The 25,321-nt window shown below is 42.8% G+C and overlaps 1 protein-coding gene across 1 annotated transcript; it reads right to left on the bottom strand.

Annotated features, from left to right (window-relative positions):
- On the bottom strand, positions 8,913-21,486 carry LOC102163603 (zinc finger protein 665-like). Its single transcript, XM_021097570.1, is given in 5 exon segments — positions 8,913-14,747; positions 14,749-15,688; positions 15,755-16,034; positions 19,126-19,252; positions 21,336-21,486. Coding segments are annotated over 5 exon segments (2,892 nt in total). The 5' UTR covers positions 21,390-21,486; the 3' UTR covers positions 8,913-13,256.

Genomic DNA, 25,321 nt, shown 5'->3' with positions numbered 1-25,321 from the left:
TCTTCCTTCCTGTAATCAGTCACAAGAGGGCCTGGTTTCCTATGAGCTTAACAAAGGTATTTTGGCTTAAGGCTCATTACCTGGGAGGCAGGGTTCCATGAGATGGGCCGTCATGTAAAATTTAAGCTTACAGTCAACACCTCTTTAATGACTAATTTGACTAAAATACAAAGGTTCTCCCCTATTAATTTCCTTCTTTTTGCTAACATCTTTGACTACTATATTCTCCCCCTAGGTTTACTGAGACATAAGTGACATACTTCACATAAAAGTTTAAAGTTTACAGCATGATGTTCTGATTGACATATATTAAAATAACTACCACAATAAAAATAACTGCATCATATATAGACATATTTTTATGCCACACCTGCAGCATATGGAAGTTCCCAGACCAGGGGTTGGATCCAAGCTGTAGCTGAGGCCTATGCCAGAGTCACAGCTACGCCAGATCCGAGCCACATCTGCAAACTATGCCAAGAGCTTGCAGCAACACTAGATCCTTAACCCTCTGACTGAGGACAGGGATGAAACCCACACCCTCACAAAGACTACCTCAGGTTCTTAACCCACTAAGCAACAATGGGAACTCCATAAGTGCATAATACTAAAAAGAAACTACTTGCACGGAGTTCCCATTGTGGCTCAGCAGGTTAAGAACTTGACTAGCATCTATGAGGATGTGGGTTTGATTCTTGGCATCCCTCAGTGGGTTAAGGATCCAGTGTTATCATGACTGTTGCACAGGCGGGCAGCTGCAGCTCCGATTTGACCTCTAGCCTGGGAACTCCACATGCTGCAGATGCAGCCCTAAAAAGACAAAAAGACAATACTTGCTCTACTCCTTGCTTGTGAGAATTACCTTTAAATATCCTTCATAAAAACCTGTTCATGAAAATATACTTAACAATATAATAATTAGATATAAAGTAATTTCTTTTTTTTTTTTTTTTTTTTTGTCTTCTTGCCATTTTCTTGGGCCGCTCCCACGGCATATGGAGGTTCCCAGGCTAGGGGTCGAATCGGAGCTGCAGCCCCCGGCCTACTACGCCAGAGCGACAGCAACGCCAGATCCAAGCCATGTCTGTGACCTACACCACAGCTCACAGCTCATGGCAACGCCGGATCGTTAACCTACTGAGCAAGGCCAGGGATCGAACCCGAAACCTCATGGTTCCTAGTCGGATTCGTTAACCACTCACTCCGCCACAACGGGAACTCCTAAAGTAATTTCAAACTTATGAAGGTAAGGAGAAATTTTCATTTTTTATTTTCAAATTGCAATATATTTTAGCTCTCTTCTTTATTTTCTACTTCTTTTTTTTTTCTTTTTGTCTTTTTAGGGCCGCACCTATGTCACATGGAGGTTCTCAGGCTAGGGGTGGAATCGGAGCTATAGCTGCGGCCTACACCACAGCCACAACAACACAGGATCCGAGCCGCGTCTGGGACCTACACCACAGCTCACGGCAAGGCCAGATCCTTAACCACTGAGTGAGGCCAGGGATGGAACCCGAAACCCATGGTTCCTAGTCAGATTCGTTAACCACTGGGCCATGACGGGAACTCCTTTATTTTCTACTTCTAACAGTTCTGTTAACTATGGATAACAAAGCCTGTAAAATATATAGTCTTCAGAAGATATTGGGGTTTACTGCCATGTAAAGAATAATTAAGTGGTAATATTTCGAAGAGTAGGCCCCTTGCATTATGAGATGGCCCACACTCTATGGAGTGTGTAACTCTCTTAAAAAAAATCTGCTTTCATTAAAAAAAATTTCCGGGAGCTCCCGTCGTGGCGCAGTGGTTAACGAATCCAACTAGGAACCATGAGGTTGCAGGTTTGATCCCTGGCCTTGCTCAGTGGGTTAACGATCCGGCGTTGCCGTGAGTGTAGTGTAGGTTGCAGACGCGGCTCGGATCCGCGTTGCTGTGGCTCTGGCGTAGTAGGTCGGGGGCTACAGCTCCGATTCAACCCCTAGCCTGGGAATCTCCATATGCCGTGGGAGCAGCACAAAGAAATAGCAAAAAGACAAAAAAAAAAAAAAAAAAAAAATTCCTTTAAGGGTATTTGGTAAGGAGGTATGTCTCTTTAATATGAACCCTAATGAAAGTAAAACCAGATTATCAAATATGGAATAATTTCATTTTGACACTCAATTTCTTTTCTTTTGTCTTTTTAGGGCCACACCCACGGCATATCGAAGTTCCTGGGCTAGGGGTCGAATCAGAACTGCAGCTGCCGGCCTACACCACAGCCCCAGCAATGCCAGATCTGAGCTGTGTCTATGACCTATACCACAGCTCAAGGTAAGGCCAGATCCTTAACCCACTGAGCAAGTCCAGAGATTGAACCCGAATTGTCATGGATATTAGTTGGGTTCATTACTGCTGAGCCACAACGGGAACTCCTGACACCCAATTTCTTTTTGGGCCAAGCTCACAGCATGTGAAATTTCCCAGGCCAGGGATCAAACCTGGGCCACAGCATTGCCAAGGTCAGATCCTTAACCTGCTGAACCACCCAGGAACTCCTCGACACCCAATATTTTTAAGGCGGCACCTGTTTAGACAACATCTACTACCAAGTATGTTTTGTTTTGTTTTGTTTTAGGGCTGCACCCACGGCATATGGAGGTTCCCAGGCTAGGGGTCGAATCGGAGCTGTAGCCACCGGCCTATGCCACAGCCACAGCATTGCAGGATCAGAGCTCCATCTGCGACCTACACCACAGCTCACAGCAATGCAGGATCCTTAACCCACTGAGCAAGGCCACAAATCATACCCACAACCTCATGGTTCCTAGTGGATTCGTTTCTGCTGCGTCACGACGGAACTCCTAGACAGATTTTATTCCAAAAGATTGTTACAATATAGGAGATGCTCCAACCATAAAATCTATAAAATCTCAACTTGCTAATCTAGGGTTTTTTTTCCACTTTTGAAATATTTAAAATAAATAGTGGATCTGTTAACATTCTTTTTCTGGTCTTTGTGCCTTTTCTAGGACCGCTCCCACGGCATATGGAGGTTTCCAGGCTAGGGATCTATTCAGAGCTGTAGCTGCTGGCCTACACCACAGCCACAGCAGTGTGGGATCCGACCACGAGTCTGCAACCTACACCACAGCTCCTTAATTCGGAGGTCACGCCAGATCCTTAATCCATTGAGCAAGGCCAGGGATCAAACCTGCAACCTCTTGGTTCCTAGTTGGATTCATTAACCACTGAGCCACAACAGGAACTCCGACAATTTAAAATAAGTTAAAAAAAATCTACAAAACCTCAAAAGTTGGACCAAAATGACCTCTTCTTTTTTTCCTTCCTTCTTTTTTTTTTTTTGTCTTTTTAGGGCTGCACCCATGGCATATGGAAGTTCCCAGGCTAGGGGTTGAATCGGAACTTCAGCTGCTGGCCACAGCCACAGCCACAATCACAGCAACGCGGGATCTGAGCCGTGTCTGCGACCTATACCACAGCCCACAACAATGCCGGATCCTTAACCCTCTGAGCAAGCCCAGGGATTGAACCTGAGTCCTCATGGGTATTAGTCGGGTTGGAACCACTGAGCCACAGCGGGAACTCCAGGACCTTTTCTTTTCCGTTGGAGGTCAAGGCAGACAAATGCCTACTCAGAGGAGGGGGATGGGCAGGTGGCCCGAGGCTACGTTCTCAGGGGATATTTTACACTCAAGTCACCTACTCTTAGGAGTAGATGTTTGGGCCATGCTGTTGTTCTGAATCAGGATACTCAAAAGTGGCCTAAAACATAGGGGCTTTGTCAGGGGAGAAAAACATAAGTCAATTTTGATTGAATGATGATAACAATCCCTGTTCCCAGCGATCACGGAGGACAAACAAGTCAGCAATCATCCTACTGTGATGAATGGGAATTTGGGGGATTCTCACCTGGCTGGTTTCGAAGGAAACAAGGGGATTATCCGCAGTCGGACTGAAATTAACAAGGAAGTGTTGTTGTTAGCGAGGAAGCGGTTTCCCTCCGCACGGAGGAGAAAAAGAGTTCTTTGACCTTTGCTGTCCTCCAGAGTTAGGGGGAGGGAGTAAAGTCTCACGCTGTCACTCCATGATATGACATCGACGAAATTCAAAAGATAATAAATACACACGTTGTATGTGAAAAAGGGAATGTCAGAAAATTTAAACGGGGGAGCTCCCATTGTGGCTCAGAGGTAATGAAGCCAACGGGGATCCCTGAGTTCTATCCCTGGCACTGCTCAGGGGGTTAAGGATCTGGCGTTGCCTTGAGCTGTGGTGTAGGTCACAGACTTGGATTGGACCCTGTGTGGCTGTGACTGTGGCTGTGGCTGGCAGCTGCAGCTCCAGTTCAACCCCTAGCCCAGGAACCTCCACATGCTGCAGATGCAGCCTTGAAAAGCAAAAAAAAAAAAAAAAAAAAAAAAAAAAAAAAAAAAAATATATATATATATACACACATATATATATAAACTAATAATGATAATAACAAATATGCCCAGGAACCTTGGCATTCATGTCACTGGATGGCACTGAAGGACCCATCATGTTTATCATGTCTGTGTCACATACAAGAAAAATCGTTAAGCCTTCAATGATATTACTCAAAATCAAGTCAAGAGGGGTATGAACTATAAATTGAATGAATTCCTGAAGGTTATTTTAAGACCAATATTTTATATTCCCTGAGCTCATCTAGTTCTAGGGTTTTCTTATTCAGATGTGGCACTGCCATGCAAGAGGACAATTTTAGTGAGATTATTTACAAATATTTGATCAGGAGAAATTAGTTGGAAGTGTTTCAACTGAAAATACAAAGTTCTCTGAAGGTTTCTAGAAAATAAACAATGTATGTGTAATTGAGGTAAAAATAAATGAATATTCTATACAGATGAACTTATTTACAAAATATAGATTCAAAAACATAGAAAACAAACTTTTGGAGATGGCCCTGTGATGCCACAGGATTGGTGGCGTCTTGGGAGCACTAGGAGGCAGGTTCAATCCCTTGCCTGGTACAGTGGGTTAGAGTCCAGGGTTGTTGCAGATTTGGTTGCAAATATGGCTTGTACCTCATCCCTGGCCCAGGAACTCCGTATGTCATGGGGTGGCCAAAAAAAAAAAAAAAAGAAAGAAAACAAACTTATGGTTACCCAAGGGGAAAGAGCAGGAGGAATAAATTGGGAGTTTGGGATTAATAGATATATATGCAATTGACAAAAAGCAAGGAGTTACTGCATAGCAGAGGGAAATATAATCAATATCTTGTAACAACCTACGGTGAAATCGAATCTGAAGAATTCTGCAGCATATGGAAGTTCCTGGGCTAGGGCTCGAATCAGAGCTCCAGCTCCGGGCTATGCCACACCCACAGCAACGTGGGATACGTTAACCTCCTGCACATGAGTTCCCACGGTGGCTCAGTGGGTTAACCTTACCTAGGGTCTGTGAGGATGCATGTTCAAATCATAGCCTTGCTCAATTGGGTTAAGGATCCAGTGTTGCCAAAAATCGTGGTGTATGTCAGAGATGTGGCTCTGACCCTGTGTTGCTGTGGCTTTGACGTAGGCCTGCAGCTGTGGCTTCAATTTGAACCCCAGCTGGAGAACTTCCATATGCCACAGCTTCAACCGTGAAAAGTGGGCCTGTTATTGCAGAATCTCAGGGTGTTTGTTCCCTCTTAAGATGAAAATAATAGTTTAGTAGCTAATGTTTTAAAATCTCTTGGATATGTATTTGTACAAGAGGAGCATCTGAGTTTGATATTGTGCCTTATGTGAAATACGGGTTTGGGGAGCTCCTGTCGTGGCTCAGTGGTTAACAAATCTGACTAGGAACCATGAGGTTGTGGGTTCGATCCCTGGCCTCGCTCAGTGGGATGGGGATCCAGCATTGCCGTGAGCTGTGGTATAGGTTGCAGACGCAGCTTAGATCCCACGTTTGCTGTGGCTGTGGTATAGGCTGGTGGCTACAGCTCCGATTAGACCCCTAGCCTGGGAACCTCCATATGCAGCGGGTGTGGCCCTAAAAAGCAAAAAGAAAAAAAAGAAGAAAAAGAGGTCTCAGGGCTTTGGCTTGATAAAAGGACGGGGAAACCACAGAAACACATGGATATGCGTGAGAATGTAGTAAAAGCGAATCAGTAAACCGGAATGATCATCACGCACAAAGAGCCAAGTGTAAACCTGACATAAAGCATCATTTGCTGTATAAAATACACTTGTAGAATTCAAAATTATGTGCAAGTTATCTATAGGAAAAAAAAAAAAAAACCAAAATGCTTAAGAGCGGATTTAATGTGGATACATGAAAAACATCCCTGATGTTATTTTATCTCTGCAGCATTTAATTTGATATTAGATCTCTCTAGTTTGAACACTGATCTGCCTGACATAAAAGAACCCTGACAGTATTCTTGCAGCAAGAGGGAAGACGCTATAAAGTGCCCATGACATAATCCTCTTTAAAAAATGGAACTGATAGTCTAACTGTGCAGAGGAATTATGTGTCAGTCAAATGGGTAGAAATTGTGTCATGGCTTAGGCTGGACATCTGATGTGCTCCATGGAGATAGAAATGTACACAGAAGTCCCTGATGGTGTGTTAACCTTGGTGAGAACAGCTTCCTTCCCTCTTGAATTTAAAGAAGGACCTTTTCTTGGAAATTCTTTTTTTTTTTTTTTTTTTTTGTCTTTTTGCTATTTCTTGGGCCGCTCCCGTGGCATATGGAGGTTCCCAGGCTAGGGGTCGAATCGGAGCTGTAGCCGCCAGCCTACGCCAGAGCCATAGCAACGCAGGATCCGAGCCACATCTGCAACCTACATCACAGCTCACGGCAACACCGGATCGTTAACCCACTGAGCAAGGGCAGGGACCGAACCCGCAACCTCATGGTTCCTAGTCGGATTCGTTAACCACTGCACCACAACGGGAACTCCCCTTTTCTTGGAAATTCTTAATGTCATCCAAGCGGGATTCTTCCCTGTGCAAGGTCAGCAGGTTGGGAAGAGGAACTTCAGCCTCTTCCACGCATCAAATATACAGTGTGGGAGTTCCCATTGAGGTGCAGCAGAAACACATCCGACAAGTATCCATGAGGATTCAGGGTCAATCCCTGGCCTCGCTAAGCGGGTAGGGGATCCAGTGTTGCTGTGAGCTGTGGTTGTTGGTCACAGACGCAGCTCGGATCTGGCTTGGAGGTGGCTGTGGCTGTGGCTGGCAGTTGCAGGTCTGATTGAACCCCTCGCCTGGGAACCTCCATACACTGCGGTTCGGCCCTAAAAAGCATATATATGTGTGTATATATATACATGTGGGTGTGTGTGTATGATATATATATATATATATATATATATATATATATATATCATGTGGAGTTTACAGCTTTGTAAATCAACTGAAAAAAAATCACTTAATTCCATATTTCAAATGACAAAATTGTATGTGAATTATATATCAATACACTAGTTTATTTTTTGCCTGTGCCTGAAGCATGCAGAAGTTCCCAGGCCAGGGATTGAACTTACTCCACAGCAGTGACAACATCAGATCCCAAACCCAGAGTCACTAGTGAACTCCATTTCTATCTTATTTAAAACACTTTTTTTTTTTTTTTTTGGTCTTTTTAGGGCTGCACTCCTGGCACATGGAGGTTCCCAGGCCAGGGCTCCAATAGGAGCTACAGCTGCCGGCCTACACCACAGCCACAGCAACGCCAGATCCGAGCCACGTCTGTGACCTACACCACAGCTCACGGCAACGCCGGATCCTTAACCCACTGAGCAAGCCCAGGGATCGAACCCGCATCCTTAGGGATCCTAGTCAGATTTGTTAATAGCTGAGCCACGGCAGGAACTCCAGTTCTTCTTTTAAACAAATTTTTTTTTTTACTTAATTATAGTTGAGTTACAATGTTGTGCCACTTTCTGATACACAGCAAAGTGATTCAGTTCTTTTTCTTTTAAAAAAAATTTATTATAATTGCTTTACAATGTTCTGTCAAGTTCTACTATATAGCAAAGTGGCCCAGTTACACATACATACGCATTTTTTCTCACATTATCCTCCATCATGTTCCATCACAAGCGACTGGATGTAGTTCCCTGTGCTACACAGCAGGATCTCATTGCTTATCCGCTCCAAATGCAATAGTCTGCTTCTACTGACCCCCGACTTCCGCTCCCTCCCCCTCCCTCTTGGCAACCCCAAGTCTGTTCTCCAGGTCCATGAGTTTGTTTCTTTTCCGTATATAGGTTTGTTTGTGCCAGATATTAGATTCCACATATGTGATATCATATGGTATTTGTCTTTCTCTGACTTACTTCACATAGTATGAGAATCTATAGGTCCATCCATGTTGCTGCAAATGGCATTACTTTGTTCTTTTTTTTATGGCTGAGTAGTCAGATCTTTTTCATGTTTTTTCCATTATGGTTTATTACAGGATATTGCATATAGTTCCCTGTACTATATAGTAGGCCCTTGTCATTCTGTAAATGACATTTCATGTCTTTTAATCCCAAATTCTCAATCTGTCCCTCCCCAATCCCCCTCCCTCCATGGCAACCACCAGTGTTCTCTGTGAGTCTGTTCCTTTTGTGTAGGTAAGTTCATTTCCTTTATATCTTTGATTCCAAATACATGTGAAATGAAACTGTATTTGTGTTTCTCTTTGACTTACTTCATGTACTATGATCACCTCTAGGTCTATTTTGCTGCAAACGATATTATTTCATTCTTTCTCATGGCTGAGAATTCAGTCATGAAAGACAGTAGAAACATCAAAGATAACCGATTACAGACATTATAACAAATAATGCAAAAAGTTAAAATATCGTGATAATTACCAAAATGTGACAGAGACATGAAATGACGCAATGCTCTTGGGAAAATGGTGCAAGGCAACGATCCCTGCAGGGTGGCCAGGAGCCCTCAATTTGCAAAAATGCGATTATCTGTGAAGGCAATAAAACAAAGTGCAATAAGGAGTTCCCACTGCAGTGCACTGGATAAAGGATCCGGGGTTGACACAGCTGTTGCACAACAGGATCGGGAGAATCTCTGCAGTGCCAGGACGTAGGTTCAATCCCCAGCCTGGCACGCTGGGTTACAGATTCAGCATTGCTGCAGCTGTGGCATAGGTTGCAACAGTGGGCTGCATCTGATCCTCGGCCGGGAAATCCATATGCGGCAGGGTGGACAAAAAAGATAAAAAAACAACACACCAGAGTTCCTGCAGTGGCACAGCGGGAAACGAATAGGATTAGGAACCACGAGGTTATGCGTTGGATCCCTGGCCTTGCTCAGCAGGTTAAGGATCCTTGCAGACACGGCTTGGATCCTGCACTGCTGTCACTGGGGTGTAGGTTGGCAGCTGCAGCTCGGGTTTGACCCCTAGCCTGGGAACCTCTCATATGCCTTGAGTGCAGCCCTAAAAAAACAAAAAACAAAAAACCACAAAACAACAACAACAACAAACAAAAACAGGCGTTCCTTGGTGGTATAGGGGGTTAAAGATCTGGTGTTGTCACTGAAGTGGTGAAGGCTCAATCCCTGACCTGGGAACTTCTGCAGCCAAGGGGGAAAAAAAAAAAAAAAAAACTTATTATGGTAGAAAATCAACTATGTGACTTATTCCTAATTTCCGTAACTTTTATTTGAAAATTTTAAGGGCTTTGGATAACTGCTGTCCTACTAGTAAATTTCTTAGTAATGTTTTATAAACATTACCACATATTAACTTTTATCAAACTAGTCTAAAAAATACTTTAGGCAATTTAGTTCAACAGTTGTTACAAACATTTAAAACAATCATATTGTGCAATGAAGGCGTGTGTGCTGTAATAAAAGAAATACGGGAGTTCCCGTTGTGGCTCAGCGGTTAACGAACCCAACTAGGATCCATGAAGTTTCGGGTTTGACCCCTGGCCTCGCTCAGGGGGTTAAGGACACAGCATTGCCGTGAGCTGTGGGGTAGGTTGCAGAGGCGACTCGGATCCCACGTGGCTGTGACGGTGGCTGGCAGCTGTAGCTCCAATTTGACCCCTGTTCTGGGAACTTCCACATGCCGTGGATGTGGCCTTAAAAAGCAAAAAAAAAAAAAAAAAAAAGAAAAAAAAAAGAAAGAAAGGTAAGTCTGGTATTTCCCAGAAATCAGGAATTTCAAGAGTAAACACCTAGTGTTTTCTCAGTCTCACTGGATTTTTGATATCTGACTAGTGACAGCTTTACCCTGAAGGACGACCACTTCCTACTGTGCCCATCTGGGCAAACTTTTTCCCTGAAGGATCCCTCCTGTAGTAAAAACTACAAGTTCAAAGTTCAAGCCGTACCAAGTAACCTCCAGCGAGCCAGTCACATTCCCTGTTTCTTCAAACCGTGTTTGGAACACCTTGGAATTCTCCCTTGTCCATCCAGAGAGCTGAAGTATATAACAAACGTTCTCATCAAACTTTAATGTTAAAATCAATCTAAATGATTTGCGTGGAGTTCCGCCCTTTTACAGTGAAATGGCCACAAATGCAAATTAGCAACAACACAAGTTTTGGAGGGTGATACACAAAATTTCAAGCGCCTCAAACAAAAATGTTTCCATTTATATATTCATTTTTCAAAGAAAACTCAGAAACACTGTTATTTTCACATGACTGTACTGAACAGCTCGAGAAAACTGAACCTGAATAATTCTGAAAATGTTCTAATATTTTTTGTCTACTCACCATATGCCCATTTTCCCATCATGTAAATCAAGAAGCAAACCATCAGACTTAAATGGACACAAAAGAAGCAATCCATTCATATACTGCATACTCATGAGTGTGGAGCCGGCTGCAGGGAGTGCTTAAAAATAAACATTTCTGGAAGCTCCCTTCAGGCACAGTGGGTTAAGGACCCAGTGCAGCTGCAGCTGTGACACAGATTCCAACTGTGAAGCAGGTTCAATTGTGGCCCAGGAACTTCCACATGCAATGGGCGGAGCAAAAAACAAAAACAAAAACAAACCCAAGGTGGAGTCCCTTGCCTCCGGACAGCAAATCAAGACTTAATACAACGGCAGTTTCACCCTCCCCTGAATGCTACCTTAAACTAATCACTATCATTTACTGAACGCTAGTGAGATAATAAACAGGATAAGACTTCTGCCCGCCTTTCCCCCACAAGTGTAACCTTGCCTGAAACCAACTTTTTTTTCTTTTAAAAAATAACTTTTTCAAAATTAATTTTTTTTTTCTTTTTAGGGCCACAACAGCAGCATATGGAAGTTCTTGGAGCTGTAGCGGCTGGCCTACACCACAGCCACATCACCGTAAGATCCAAGACTCATCTGTGACCTACACCACGGCTCATGGCAATGCCGGATCCTTAACCCACGGAGGAAGGCCACCAATCCAACCCACGTCCTCATGGATACTAGCTGAGTTCGTTTCTGCTGCAACACAACAGGAGTTGCCACAAATAGATTTTTTAATATCACCCAGTTTCTGCCTAAAAAAAGTTTTCCATATTGTACATAGTCTTGGAGCACCTCTATTTTTTTATGTGGGATGAGCTCAGTTTCTGTACATTCTATAAAACCAATTCGGTCCTTCAATTAGAAATCACCATTAAGTTTTATGCACTAATAGACATCAGAATCTGGAAGAAACTTGATAACCATCTGGATATTCTGGTATAGAGTGTAGACAGAACAAGTTAAATATAAATCATGGGTATATAATCCCTAAATTGAATGTTGTTTGATTCCATATTGGAAATAAATTGTTAGAGATGTTTTTCCACCATGACAACCTAATAGTGCATTGTACCAAGTAGCCGGATGGGGTCAAGACTGTGCTGCTAGAAGGAACAGCATTCATCCAGGGTCACAAAAATAGTGACTAAATTGTATTATTTACAATTGGAGAGGGAGTTCCCACCATGGCTCAGTGATTAATGAACCCAACTAGTAACCATGAGGTTTCAGGTTCGATCCCTGGCCTCGATCAGTGGGTTAAGGATCCAGCATTGCCGTGAGCTGTGGTGTATGTAGGTCACAGACGTGGCCTGGATCCTGAGTTGCTGTGGCTGTGGCGTAGGCCAGCAGCTACAGCTCTGCTTTGACCCCTAACCTGGGAACCTCCATTTGCAGTGGGTACAGCCCCCAAAAGACAAAAAAATAATAAAATAAAATAAAATAGGAGACATATAATACATTTTGGATAAAATAGTAGCAAAAATAGCAGCAGTTAAATGTGCATAATATGCACATGTATATTATGATTATTTTGATTGAATGTTCCTCTCAAGATAACTGCTCTCTCTTCAATTTTCAACGATAAAATTAATTTTTCATGGAGTTCCCATCATGGCTCAGTGGTTAACGAACCAATTAGTAACCATGAGGTTGCACATTCGATCCCTGGCCTTGCTCAGTGGGTCAAGAATCCAGCATTACTGTGGCTGTGGTGCAGGGCATCACCATAGCAGCAATTCGACCCCTAGCCTGGGAACTTCCATATGCCACATGTGTGGCCCTACTAAAAAAAAAAAAAAGAGGAAAAAAGCAAAAACCAAAGACCAAAACACACACACAAAAAAACGCTTTGCCATATTCAGAACATCTGTCATGTTCTATCCACTATGGATTATCTGATGACTGATGAGAAGTGAGTCCCAAGTAAAGGTTATTCCTATTCTTGGCATGTGTGGGCTTATTTCCAGAACGAATTCCTTGCCTAAAGCCCTGGTCACATGGATTTCTCATGTGGTGCAATGGGGGGGTTAAGGATCTGGCATTGTCACTGCAGTGGCTTTGGTTGTTGCTGTAGTGAGGGTTTGATCCCTGGCCCAGGAAGTTCCACATACCTCAGGTAAGGCCAAAAAGAAAAAAAAAGAAAAAAAAAAGAAAATTCACTTGATTTCTCTCCAGGATGACTTTTGCAATGAATCCGAAGACATGGACCCCACTAACACACTTGCTTAAATTCCCTCACCAATATGGACTACCTGATGGCATGTTAGATTTGAAAGTGCACTGAAGGATTTACCAGTCATTTTACTTGTATTGTTTCTCTACAGTATGAATTCTTTGGTAGACTTTAAGGTGTGAATTTTGACTAAAGACTTTGAGACAGTCATTGCATTTCTTTGATCTCTGTCCAGTGTGGAGCATCTGGTGGTTAAGGGAGGCTTTATCCCACACTCATGACTGTGCATGTTTCCTCCCACTATGAACTGCCCATGAATTTAAACTGTGAATTTTGAATGAAGACCTTCCCCACACATCACAATAATATAGCTTCCCCTCTGTGGTTATCATCTTCTGTGAGGTGATCATCCAGAGGTCTTTCTGTCTTCCGACACTCATTACTTTGGAAGGCTTTCTGTCGATTATGGATTTTCTGGTGACTTGAAAGAGTTGTTTTATGATGAAAGGCCTTGCCACACTCCTTACATTTGTAAGGTTTCTCTCCAGTGTGAATTCTATAATGACCGGTAAGGTTTTCTTTTCGATGAAAGACTCTGCCACATTCATCACATTTATAAGGTTTCTCATCGGTATGAATTCTCCGATGCAGTTGAAGTTTTCTATTTGTAAGAAAGTGTTTGCCACACGTGTCACATCTATATGGTTTAACTCCAGTATGGATGCTCTGATGTCGAGTAAGGAGTGAGCCACAATAAAAGGTTTTCTCACACTCTTTACATTTGTAAGGTTTCTCCCCAGTATGAATTCTCTGATGACCTGCAAGGGTTGATTTTTCTCTAAAAACCTTGCCGCACTCATTGCATTTGTAAGGTTTCTCTCCAGAATGAATTTTTTGATGGCGTTTGAGGCTGGTTTTTTGACCAAAGACCTTGCCACACTCATTACATTCATATGGTTTCTCTCCAGTATGAATTCTCTTATGCAGTGAAAGTTGTGAACTTGAAGTGAAGACGCTAAGACATACATCGCATTTGTGTAAGAGGATTGCCTGATGACGGCTGAGAAGTGAGCTCAAACTAAAACTTTTGCAACATTCGTTACACCTGTAAGGTTTCTCTCCAGTATGAACTCTCTGATGACCTGTAAGGTGTGATCTTCGACAAAAGACTTTGCCACACACGTCACACTGATGTGGTTTTGCACCTGTATGGATTCTCTGATGTTTTCTGAGCTGAGAGCCATAATAAAAGGATTTTCCACACTCACTGCATTTGTAAGGTTTCTCTCCGGTATGAATTCTCTGATGACTTGCAAGGTTTGCTTTCTCCCTAAAAACCTTACCACACTCATTACATTTGTATGGTTTCTCTCCAGTATGAGTTCTCTGATGAACTGCAAGGTTTGACTTTTGATTAAAAAGCCTACCACACTCACTACATTTATAAGGTTTCTCTCCAGTATGAATTCTCTGATGACTCGCGAGGTTTGCTTTTTCCCTGAAAACCTTGCCACACTCATTACATCTGTATGGTTTCTCTCCAGTATGAATCCTCTGATGTTTTGCAAGGGTTGACTTTTGATTAAAAAGTTTACCACATTCGTTACATTGATAAGGTTTCTCTCCAGTATGAGTTCTCTTATGAATTGAAAGTTGTGAGCTTGTAGGGAAGACCCTGACGCATACGTCACATTTATGTAGTATCTCTTCTATGTGGATTGCCAGATGATGGCTGAGAAGTGAGCTCAATCTAAAGCTTTCGCCACATTCATTACATGTGTAAGGTTTCTCTCCAGTATGAATCCTCTGATGACCTGTAAGGTGTGACCTTTGATGAAAGACCTTCCCACACACGAAAGACCTTCCCACACACGTCACACTGATGTGGTTTTGCACCTGTATGGATTCTCTGATGTTCTCTGAAGTGGGAGCCATAATAAAAGGATTTTCCACACCCATTACATGTGTAAGGTCTCTCTCCAGTATGAATTCTCTGATGAATTGCAAGGGTTGACTTTTGATTAAAAAGCTTATCACACTCACTACATTTATAAGGTTTCTCTCCAGCATGAATTCTCTGATGACTCGCAAGGTTTGCTTTTTCCCTGAAAACCCTGCCACACTCACTACATTGAAATGGTTTCTCTCCACTATGAGTCCTCTGATGACCTGTAAGGTGTGATCTTCGATGGAAGACTTTGCCACACACGTCACACTGATGTGGTTTTGCACCTGTATGGATTCTCTGATGTGCTCTGAGCTGGGAGTCATAATAAAAGAATTCCCCACACTCATTACATGTGTAAGGCTTCCCCCCAGTATGAATTCTCTGATGACTTGCAAGGTTTGCCTTTTCCCTAAAAACCTTGCCACACTCATTACATTTGTATGGTTTCTCCCCAGAATGAATCCTCTGACGATGAGTAAGGCTGATGTCTTTATTAAAGGCCTTGCCACATTCATTGCATTTGTAAGGTTTCTCTCTGGTATGAATTCTCTGATGAATTACGAGGTATGCATTTTGACTAACGGCTTTCCCACAAACATCACATTTATGTGGTTTCTCCCCTCTATGGATCATCTGATGTCTTCTGAGGCAGACTTCTTGAAGAAAGGCTTTGCCACACGCATCACATTTGTAAGGTCTTTCAGTGTGTGCTTCACGGTCTTGTGTCAGTACTGAAGGATGTATAAAATCATTCCCATTTGTATTAAAGGTCTTGGTTTGGACAACAGGAGAAACTGCTTGAGGTGGTAAAAATGAGGCACTACTATCAATATGCTTGGCAGATCAATTAAGTTCATTAATTTTCTCCGGACTATTACATAGGTGCAGTTCATCCCAAAAGCTTAACGGAAGCCTATTTCCAACAGGCTTGATTCCTGCAAGACTCCAACCATGTCCATCTCTCTTATCAGTGAGGTTTTCATTATGGCTTATGGGCATTCCTTTGTAATTTCTTACCTCATCTCTCTGCTGATACACAAAGTCATATATATTTTTCTCAATAACCCCGAGGTAAAAATGTTTCATTTCATTCTTTTCATGTCTTTCCAACATCACTGTCTGGAATACTCCTGTATCAGTGTTAGCTTTTAGTTGTAATTTCTGGATCACATGTGGATGAGAAATCCCTACAAGACATAACAAACCTTAATATACTATTCATTGCAATTAATTAATAAATGTTTCATGTTAAGTAAATATTACACTTAAGAAAACACTTACAAGGAGTTCCCATTGTGGCTCAGTGCTAACTAATCTGACTAGTATCCATGAGGACACAGGTGTGATCCCTGACCTCGCCCAGTGGGTTAAGGATCCAGTGTTGCCATGAGCTGTTGTGGAGGTTGCAGAAGCAGTTTGGATCCTGCACTGCTGTGGCCTTGGTGTAGGTCAGCAACTACAAAACTCCGATTTGACCCCTAGCCTGGAACTTCCAAATGCCATGAGCGTGGCCCTAAAAAGCCAAAGAAAGAAAGAAAGACAGACAGACAGACAGACAGATGCTTATGTCAAACAAGGCTAAGAAATTACCTACTATGATTTGTTAAATTTTAGAAACAGAAAAGCAAGTGGATTCTTTAATAAGGAAAAAATGATCCAAGGTAATTCTAGTAATTTTGGAGCACCTTAGTTTCAAACAAACTGGAACAAAAACAGACAAATGTCTATTAGCAATCAAAGAAAGTGTGTATCTCCACAACTCGCCCCAACACATGTAGCAAGTAAGAGTGGACACTCTGCTGTCTCAGAACTGAAGAGAAAAGAATACTATACTATACATATATTTTGCATACATACTATAAATAAATGATGAAGAACACATAATATATTGTCAAACTAAATAAACCAAGACTATTTTATCTAGTGAATAACCTAAATGAGTCTCAGTTAACAATGGGAAACAAATATAGTATAGAGAAAGCGAAGAATTTGAGAAAACAATTTAAAAAATATATTCACTAATTACCTCCTGTAACATAATGTACCCATGTGAAACAAAACATTCTCAAAGGCCGTGATGTGTAAATCAAAATGACGTAATAACATATGAAACACTCTGTGGATATACTAACAACAAATAAATACAACAATTTGCTACCTATACATTACCCTTCAATATCCAGTTCCTTGGCTCCAAAACATATGTGATCAAGGGAGAGCAATTTTTAACTTTATTAACAGGATCAGAAACAATGCTGTTGAGAGCAAATTCCAACAGAAAAGCATACATGATGCAGGAGTTCCCATCGTGGCTCAGTGGTTAACGAATCCGACTGGGAACCATGAGGTTGCAGGTTCCATCCCTGGCCTTGCTCAGTGGGTTACGGATCTGGCATTGCCGTGAGCTGTGGTGTAGGTCGCAGACGCAGCTGGGATCCCGCGTTGCTGTGGCTCTGGCGTAGGCCGGTGGCTACAGCTCCAATTCAACCCCTAGCCTGGGAACCTCCATATGCTGCGGGAGCAGCCCTAGAAAAGGCAAAAAGACAAAAAAAAAAAAAAAAAAAAAAAAAAAAAAGATATGATGCAAAGGAGTGTCTGAATAAACACGACAGCATTTTAATACCTCTTCTTATACAATAGTAACTTTTGAATCTCTGTCCACTGTCCCTTTTTCTAAGTAACAGTTACAGAAAATCCAACTACCTATCTGTATTAGAAACACCTCTGAAGAGTGTGATTAAAGCAGAAGAGATAGAATGTCTGAGGGGTATAAACAAGCAGACAGGGCTTGAGACAGCTCCACACAGGCTCTGAGGGACCAGAGGAATCAAAGAGCAGCCAGTATTCTCCCATCTTCTGATGAGGTCTTTTAAAAACATCAAATGGGGATGGAACTGGGAAAGGTTCAGTGATTAGAATCTGAAGGCACTGGGTATTATCTGTATGGCCTGAAAACAGAGCATCCAATGGAATCATGCCCTGAAGGAGAGTGGAGAGGGCAAGAGACCTCAATAACACAGCCTACTTCATGCTTCTCAAAGTCAAGCAACAACCAGTTCACGAGAGCCAGATGGCAAGTGCTGTGGGTCATGATAAAGACTTTGCCAGGAGTTCCCACCGTGGCTCAGTGCTACCGAACCTGACTAGGATCCATGAGGACGCAGGTTCAATCCCTAGCCTTGCTCAGTGGGTTAAGGATGTGGCGTGGCCGTGAGCTGTGGTATAGGTCACAGATGTGGCTTGGATCCCACGTTGCTGTAGCTGTGGCGTAGGCCGGCAGCTGTAGCTGGATTCACCCCTAGTCTGGCAACTTCCATAGGCTGTGGATGTGGCCCTAAAAAGCAAAAACAAAACAAAACAAAAACCCACAAACTTTGCCTTTGTCTCTTTAGGAGCCCAGACCCACGGGAGGGTGAAGGAAACATTTTACACTGTTGAAGGACAGTGATAAGTTACAAAGAAGAAAAGCTTTCTCTCAATATTCACAATAATAAGTCAATTTCTGTATTTCCAAAGACCTCTCTAATGAGTGGAGTTCCCCAAACACTATATGCAAGCTTCCATTGCGCCCTTTCGAGCTATGATATGTCCCAAAGGCATCCATGTCACTCTCCACAGCTCAGGGCTCTTTCTCTTGCTAAAGTACATAAAACATTCAGATCCAACCCAGAAATCCCTCTGTATATGAAGGAAAAGTGATTTGCTGTGGCTTTTCCAGTTCTTTCTTAAGAGAAGCACTGAGGACATGGCCGGTAAATCTAGAAAAATAATGTAAAAACCCACCCACTGCCTTCCTCCTTCTGAATATACAGCAACAGTATAATATGCAGAAAAGTATCTCTAAATCTAAAACTCCTAAATCAAAAGCATACGGGGAGATGGGAGGTTCCTGATGCCACAGTGGGTTCAGGATCTGGAATGGTCACTGCTGTGACAGGGTTTTTCAATCCCTAGCCTGGGAAATTCTATCCCTGCCAAAGGTGGACTCCACCCCCCTAAAAAGCACCTGAGGAGAAAATGGTAACGTGAGCATATTCAGAGTTTGCCACCGAGCTTTATAAATACATTTAAGTTCTAGAACAACCCCTCATGTATCACAGAGAGGGCAGATCATCAAAGGAGAAGGTAATTTTAAACTCCTGATACCAAAGCATGAGGCTTTACATGCCTGAGTCGACAGGACCGTCAAGCACAAGAGGGTCTCCTGAGAGGCACACGAGGGAAAACGCAAAGATACCCAAGGGCAGATCCCGACTCCCAGAGGGAAGCGATGCTCACCCAGGGAGAGCAGGTTCCTGCAGGTCTCCAGCATCACGTCCCTGTACAAGGCCCTCTGGGCAGGGTCCAGGCAGGCCCACTCCTCCCAAGAGAACTCGATGGCCATGTCCTCCAAGGTCAACGGTGCCTGAAAGGAAAACCATTTCATCAAGAGCCCATGTGGAGAGTTTTTACATAAAATGAGAATAGGAAAGAGGGGCAAGGATCAATTCAGTTGAAGTATGTATCTGACAGATCCACACAAAGGTATTTAGAGCAATTTATGGGACTCTTTATTTTTTCTTTTTAAGGCCACACCTGCAGCATACGGATCTGAGCTGCATCTGCAACCTACACTGCAGCTTAAGGCCAACACTGGATCTTTCATCCACTGAGCAAGGCCGGGGATTGAACCCGTGTCCTTATGGATACTAGTTGGGTTCTCATTCCACTGAGCCAATGTAGCATGTGAAAGTTTGGGGGCCAGGAGTTCCTGTCGTGGCTCAGCGGAAACAAATCTGACTAGTGTCCATGAGGACACAGATTTGATCCCTGGCCTCACTCAGTGGGTTAAGGACCCAGTGTTGACATGAGCTGTGGTGTAGGTCACAGGCGCGGCTCGGATCCCGCGTTGCTGTGGCTATGGTGTAGGCCAGCAACTATAGCTCCTATTCGACCCTTAGCCTGGGAACCTCCATATGCCGCAGATGTGGCCCTAAAAAGACACACACACACACACACACACAAGTTCTGGGCCAGGGATTGAGCCTGTGCCACAGGAGCAACTGGAGCCACTATAGTAACAATACTGGATCCATAATACCGAGCCACAAGGGAGCACCCACGGGCATCAAATTTTAATTCTTCATGCTTTTTCATAAAATTGTGGTATCATCTAATCAATGTGGACTTCTATATTGTGGACAATGCATGAAATACAAATACAATTCAACAATGGGTTATCTATATAGAAGGTATCTGAATACTTCCTACATACAAAGCATGACTCTAAATACCTTATAAATAAGACCTTTTTATGAACATCAAAGCTGAATGGAAAAACTCAACTCAGGTCAGGATGCTAAGAAATGACACTGAACTTGCAGAAATAAGCAGCTGAACTTGCAAGAACCTAAAGGTGCTTGGGCCGTGGAATTAAAACTAAAGAAGCACGGAGTTAAGTAACAGACACACCATTAAAGGTAGAGTGACAGAGGGTACATGGAGAAAACGTGAAAGAAGTTCAAGGTGAACAACATGGAAAGGCATAAAGGGTCATTGTACTTGTGGACACACACACACACAGAACATGTTAGTAATTCTATTACTACAGAAACCATTAACAGATTAGTGCAGGAAAAAATCCCAAGCTAAGGAATATATTTAAGGTATAATTTCAACTCCAAAAAGATATAAAACATAGTTATGAAATTATGATGTCTATTATCAAAACCAAAGACCCGCACATCCATGAACTCCTGGACACATACACAATCACACGATGTACGGAAGCGACAGGCGTTGTCTTGGGAAGTGGTTTTACATGATTCTTTACATTACGTGAATCATCATTTTGGGGACAAAAAGTGCCAACAGTACTAAATGGTAGGACATGATAAAAACAGAATACTTTTACCCCAATCTCGACAACTGTATTAAAAAATATAAACACAGTAGTTCCTGTAGTCACTCAGCAGTAATGAACCCAACCAGTATCTATGAAGATGCTTCCATCCCTGGCCTCGCTCAGTGGGTTAAAGGATCCGGCGTTGCCATGAGCTGTGGTTTAGATGCTGTTCAGATCCCACGCTGCTGTGGCTGTGGTGTAGGCCAGTGGCTACAGTTCCAATTCGAACCCTAGCTTGGGAACTTCCATATGCCTTGGGGGTGCCCCTAAGGGGAAAAAAAAAAGACTAATAAATAAATAAATGAGTACAAGAGTTCCCACTGTGGTGCAACAGGATTGGCAGCATCTCTGGAGTGCTGGGATGCAGGTTGCACCCCCAGCTCGACACAGAGGGTCAAGGATCCAGTGTTGCCACAGCTGCAGAGTAGGTTGCAACTGTGCTTGGATCTGATCAATGGTCTGGGAACTCCACATGCTCCATGTAGGCCGGCGGCTACAGCTCCGATTTGACCCTTAGCCTGGGAACCTCCATATGCCGCAGGAGCGGCCCAAGAAAATGGCAAAAAGACAGAAAAAAATAAATAAATAAAACAACTGTACCTACCACTCCACCCCAAAACAGCAGAAAAGACATTCTTCTCAAGCACATGTGAAACATTCTCCATGACAGACCACATCTTAGGTCAGAAAACAAATATTAACAAATGTAAGACTGAGATGATAAAATACATCTTTTTTTTTTTTTTTTTTTTTTTTGTCTTCTTGTCCTTTAAGCCCACACCTGCGGCATATGGAGGTTCCTAAGCTAGGGATCTGAGTGGAGCTGTAGCTGCTGGCCTACGCCACAGCCACAGCAATGCCAGATCTGAGCCACATCTTCGACCTACACCACAGCTCACGGCAATGCTTAACCTACTGAGTGAGGCCAGGGATCAAACCCACATCCTCATGGTTCCTAGTTGGATTCGTTTCTGCTGCGCCATGACGGGAACTCCAAAAATACCTTCTCTAAACACAATGAATGATACTGCCAATAAAGAGCAAGAGTTCCCTGGTGGTTCAGGGGGTTAAGAATCCAGAGTTCTCACTCCTGTATGCTGATTCTCTGGACCAGGAACTTACTCATGCTATGGACGCATGCGCGCACACACACAAGAAAAAAGAAAAGAGCAGCTGGAAAACAGTGTGTAAATTAATCACCTCATTTTTTTTTTTTTGGCTGTGCTTATGGCCAGGGATCAAATAGACACCACAGCAATGACCAGAGCCGCTACAGTGACAAAACCAAATCTTCAACCTCTTTAGCCATCAACGAACTCCCAACACCTCATTCTTAAAGAAATATTGGATCACAGAGAAAATTGCAAGGAAAACTATAAAAATGTATGAATGAAAATAGAAGTCCAACGTACTTCTATTTTTATCCATTGTGCCACAGAGCCTGAATGAATAAAAAATTAAAAAAAAAAAAACCCACAACATAACCAAAATTTATCACAGGCAGTTAAAGCTACACAAAAATAGAAGTTTATCCTGCTAAACGCTTACATCAAAGGGGAAAGATGCACACTCTGCACTACTGTTCAAGAAGGCACTGAGTGTCCCAGTCAATTATCCAAATTGAAAAAAAAAAGTAAAATTTTTTTTTTTTTTTTTTTTTTTTGCAGGTAACAAGGTCTTACACACACAAAGCAAAACAATTCCATGAGAAAAATCACTGCTTCAAAGAACATCTTATGGCATTCCCATCATAGCTTAGCAAAAACAAATCTGATTAGCATCCATGAGGACGCAGGTTCAATCCTGGGCCTTGCTCAGTGGGGTAAGGATCTGGTGTTGCCTCAAGCTTTGGTGTAGGTCATGTATGAGGCGCAGATCTGGCATTGCTATGGCTGTGGCATAAGCCAGCAGCTGAAGCTCTGATTTGACCCCGAGCCTGAGAACTTCCTATATGCCTCAGTGGCCCTGGAAAAAAAAAAAAAGAAGAAAAGAAAAAAAGAAATATTAGCCAAGCAAGAGAAAGATTTGTAATTTGTTCACTGAAAATGACTAAATGTTCTAAAGGAAGTCCATGGAGATACAAATAAATTAAGAGACATCCTGGAGTCAAGAATTGGAAAACTTACACTGTAAATCAACTATAATAAAAGAAGTTAAAAAAAATTGGACAGAATACTGTAAATCAATGGTAATGGAAAAAATAAAATAAAGAGAAATGGAAGACTTCCTATTTTTGGGGGGGAGGGTGTGCCCACACCCAGGGCATATGGAAGTTCCCAGACCAGGGATTTAATCCGAGCTGTAACTATGACCTACACTGCAGCTATAGGCAACACTGGATCCTTAACCCACTGCACCACAGGGGGAACTCTAGAAGACTTATTATTCTTTTTTTTGGTCTTTTTTTTAGGGTCACACCTGCGGCATATGGAGGTTCCTAGACTAGGGATCGAATTGGAGTTGTAGCTGCAGCCTACACCATAGCCGCAGCAACGTGGGATCTGAGCTGCATCTGCGACCTACACCACAGCTCACAGCAACACCAGATCCTTAACCCACTGAGCAAGGCCAGGGATGAAACCTTCATTCTCATGGATGCTAGTTGGCTTTGTTATCCCTGAGCCACAATGGGAACGCCAGAAGACTTATTAATCCCTATCAAAATTTCAGTGGCAATTTTAGCACGAATAGAAAAAAAAAAAACACGTGAAAACTCATACAGAATCTTTAAGGGACACCAAATAGCCCAAAAAAAAGTCTTGAAAAAGAGAAGGTGGGCAGCATTTTTAGATTTCAAAACATACTACAAAGTAATCAAGAGGATGTGGCGTTCCCATCATGGCTCAGGGGTAATGAACTCAACTAATATCCATGAGGACGTGGGTTCAATCCCTGGCCTTGCTCAGTGGTTCAAGGATCCTGTGTTGCCATGAGCTGTAGTGTAGGTCGCAGAGGTGGCTTGCATCTGGCTTTGCTGTGGCTGTGGTAAAGGCTGCAAGCTACAGCTCTGATTCGATCCCTAGCCTGGGAACTTCCATATGCTACAGGTGCAGCCATAAAAAGACACACACACAAAAAAAGATGATATAATACCAGCGTAAACACATATACATAAGCCAATGCGACAGATCAGAAAACTCAGAAAGGATCCTTGGAATATACGGAAAATTTAATGACAAACAGTTGCCAAGACTAAATGAAGAGGAAAGGATAATTTTAATAAGAAATGGTGCTGTGGAATTCCCGCCATTCCTCAAAGGGCTGATGGGCAATGGATTGACAGCGACCCTGGAGCACTGGGACGCAGGCACAGCATCGCTTCAGCTGTGGTGTAGGCTGCAAGTGCAACTCAGATCTATCTCTGAGCACTTTATATGCCACAGGGTGGCCAAAAAAGGAAAAACAAACAAACAAACAAAAAACAAACAAACAAAAAAACAAAGAAAAGAAATGGTATTGAGAAACTAGATATCTACTTGCAAAAGAACGAAGCTGGAACCTTACCTGCATCAATTTTAAGCAATTTTGTATCACAGGATACAATCCACAGAGTAAAAACTTTCTTGGAGTCGCCATTGTGGCTCAGTGGTAACGAACCTGACTAATATCCTTGAGGACAAGGGTTTAATCCCTGGCCTTGCTCAGGGGTTAGGAACCGGCGCTGCCGTGAGCTGTGCTGTAGGTCGAAGACATGGCTCAGATGTGGCATTGCTGTGGCTGTGGCACAGGCCGATGGCTACAGCTCCGATTTGACGAGTAATCTGGGAACTTCCATATGCCACAAGCGCAGCCCTAAAAGAGAAAGGAAAAAACAAACAAACAAAAAACAACCTCCAGCTTGAGGAATGGAAGTAATGAAAGTGATTTAAAGAATTTACAACTGTCAGAGATTTAGGCTGACTTCATAGTTTAAACTCAGTGATGACTAAAATACTCTCCAACACTTATATCTGTTTCTGAACTTTGCATTCCATTCCCCAACCATTAGGATTTAGAATCACTGACTCACACATTTAGTTTCATTAGCTTTAGAAAAAGAACAAATTGCCCCAACTGTTCTGATTTCCAGATTTTACCAGGTATTGTGCATATTATGACTTCTACATGAAGCTTCTTCATGCAGGTTTATGGAGAGAGGACAGTGCATCCAGGGGGGCTCCTAAATAATCCCTGCTGAGCAACAGCACTGACACCCCATCTCCAATCCACGGGTGTGAAGCCCCGCTCAGGACGATGTCCAGTGGGGCCTCGTCACAAGCTCCGGGTCACTGGGTCATGGGGATTGAATCTAAGTGGAGATGACAGACCCTGAGGGAAGGTGAGTGTGGAGAGAGGTGTCAGGCAGGATGCTTCAGAGTCAGACAAGATTCGTGAGTCCAAAGAAGGACAGAGTGATGAAATCAATAGAGACTACAACTTTACCTGAGAAACAGTCATTCCCAACTCCTTTTCTGTCTTCTTCGCCCGTCCTGGGCCTCTTACTCAGGGAACACAAGTCTTTAGAGGTCAATCCTGAAAGCTGAAAACATGTGATTTTACACATAGGATCAACACCCCCTCCCTCCTGTGCCACAACCACACACACAGGGG

This window comes from Sus scrofa, chromosome 6 (assembly GCF_000003025.6).
Source record: "Sus scrofa isolate TJ Tabasco breed Duroc chromosome 6, Sscrofa11.1, whole genome shotgun sequence".
In the NCBI taxonomy this organism is placed as follows: Eukaryota; Metazoa; Chordata; class Mammalia; order Artiodactyla; family Suidae; genus Sus; species Sus scrofa.
This window is presented reverse-complemented; position numbering and strand designations above follow the sequence as displayed.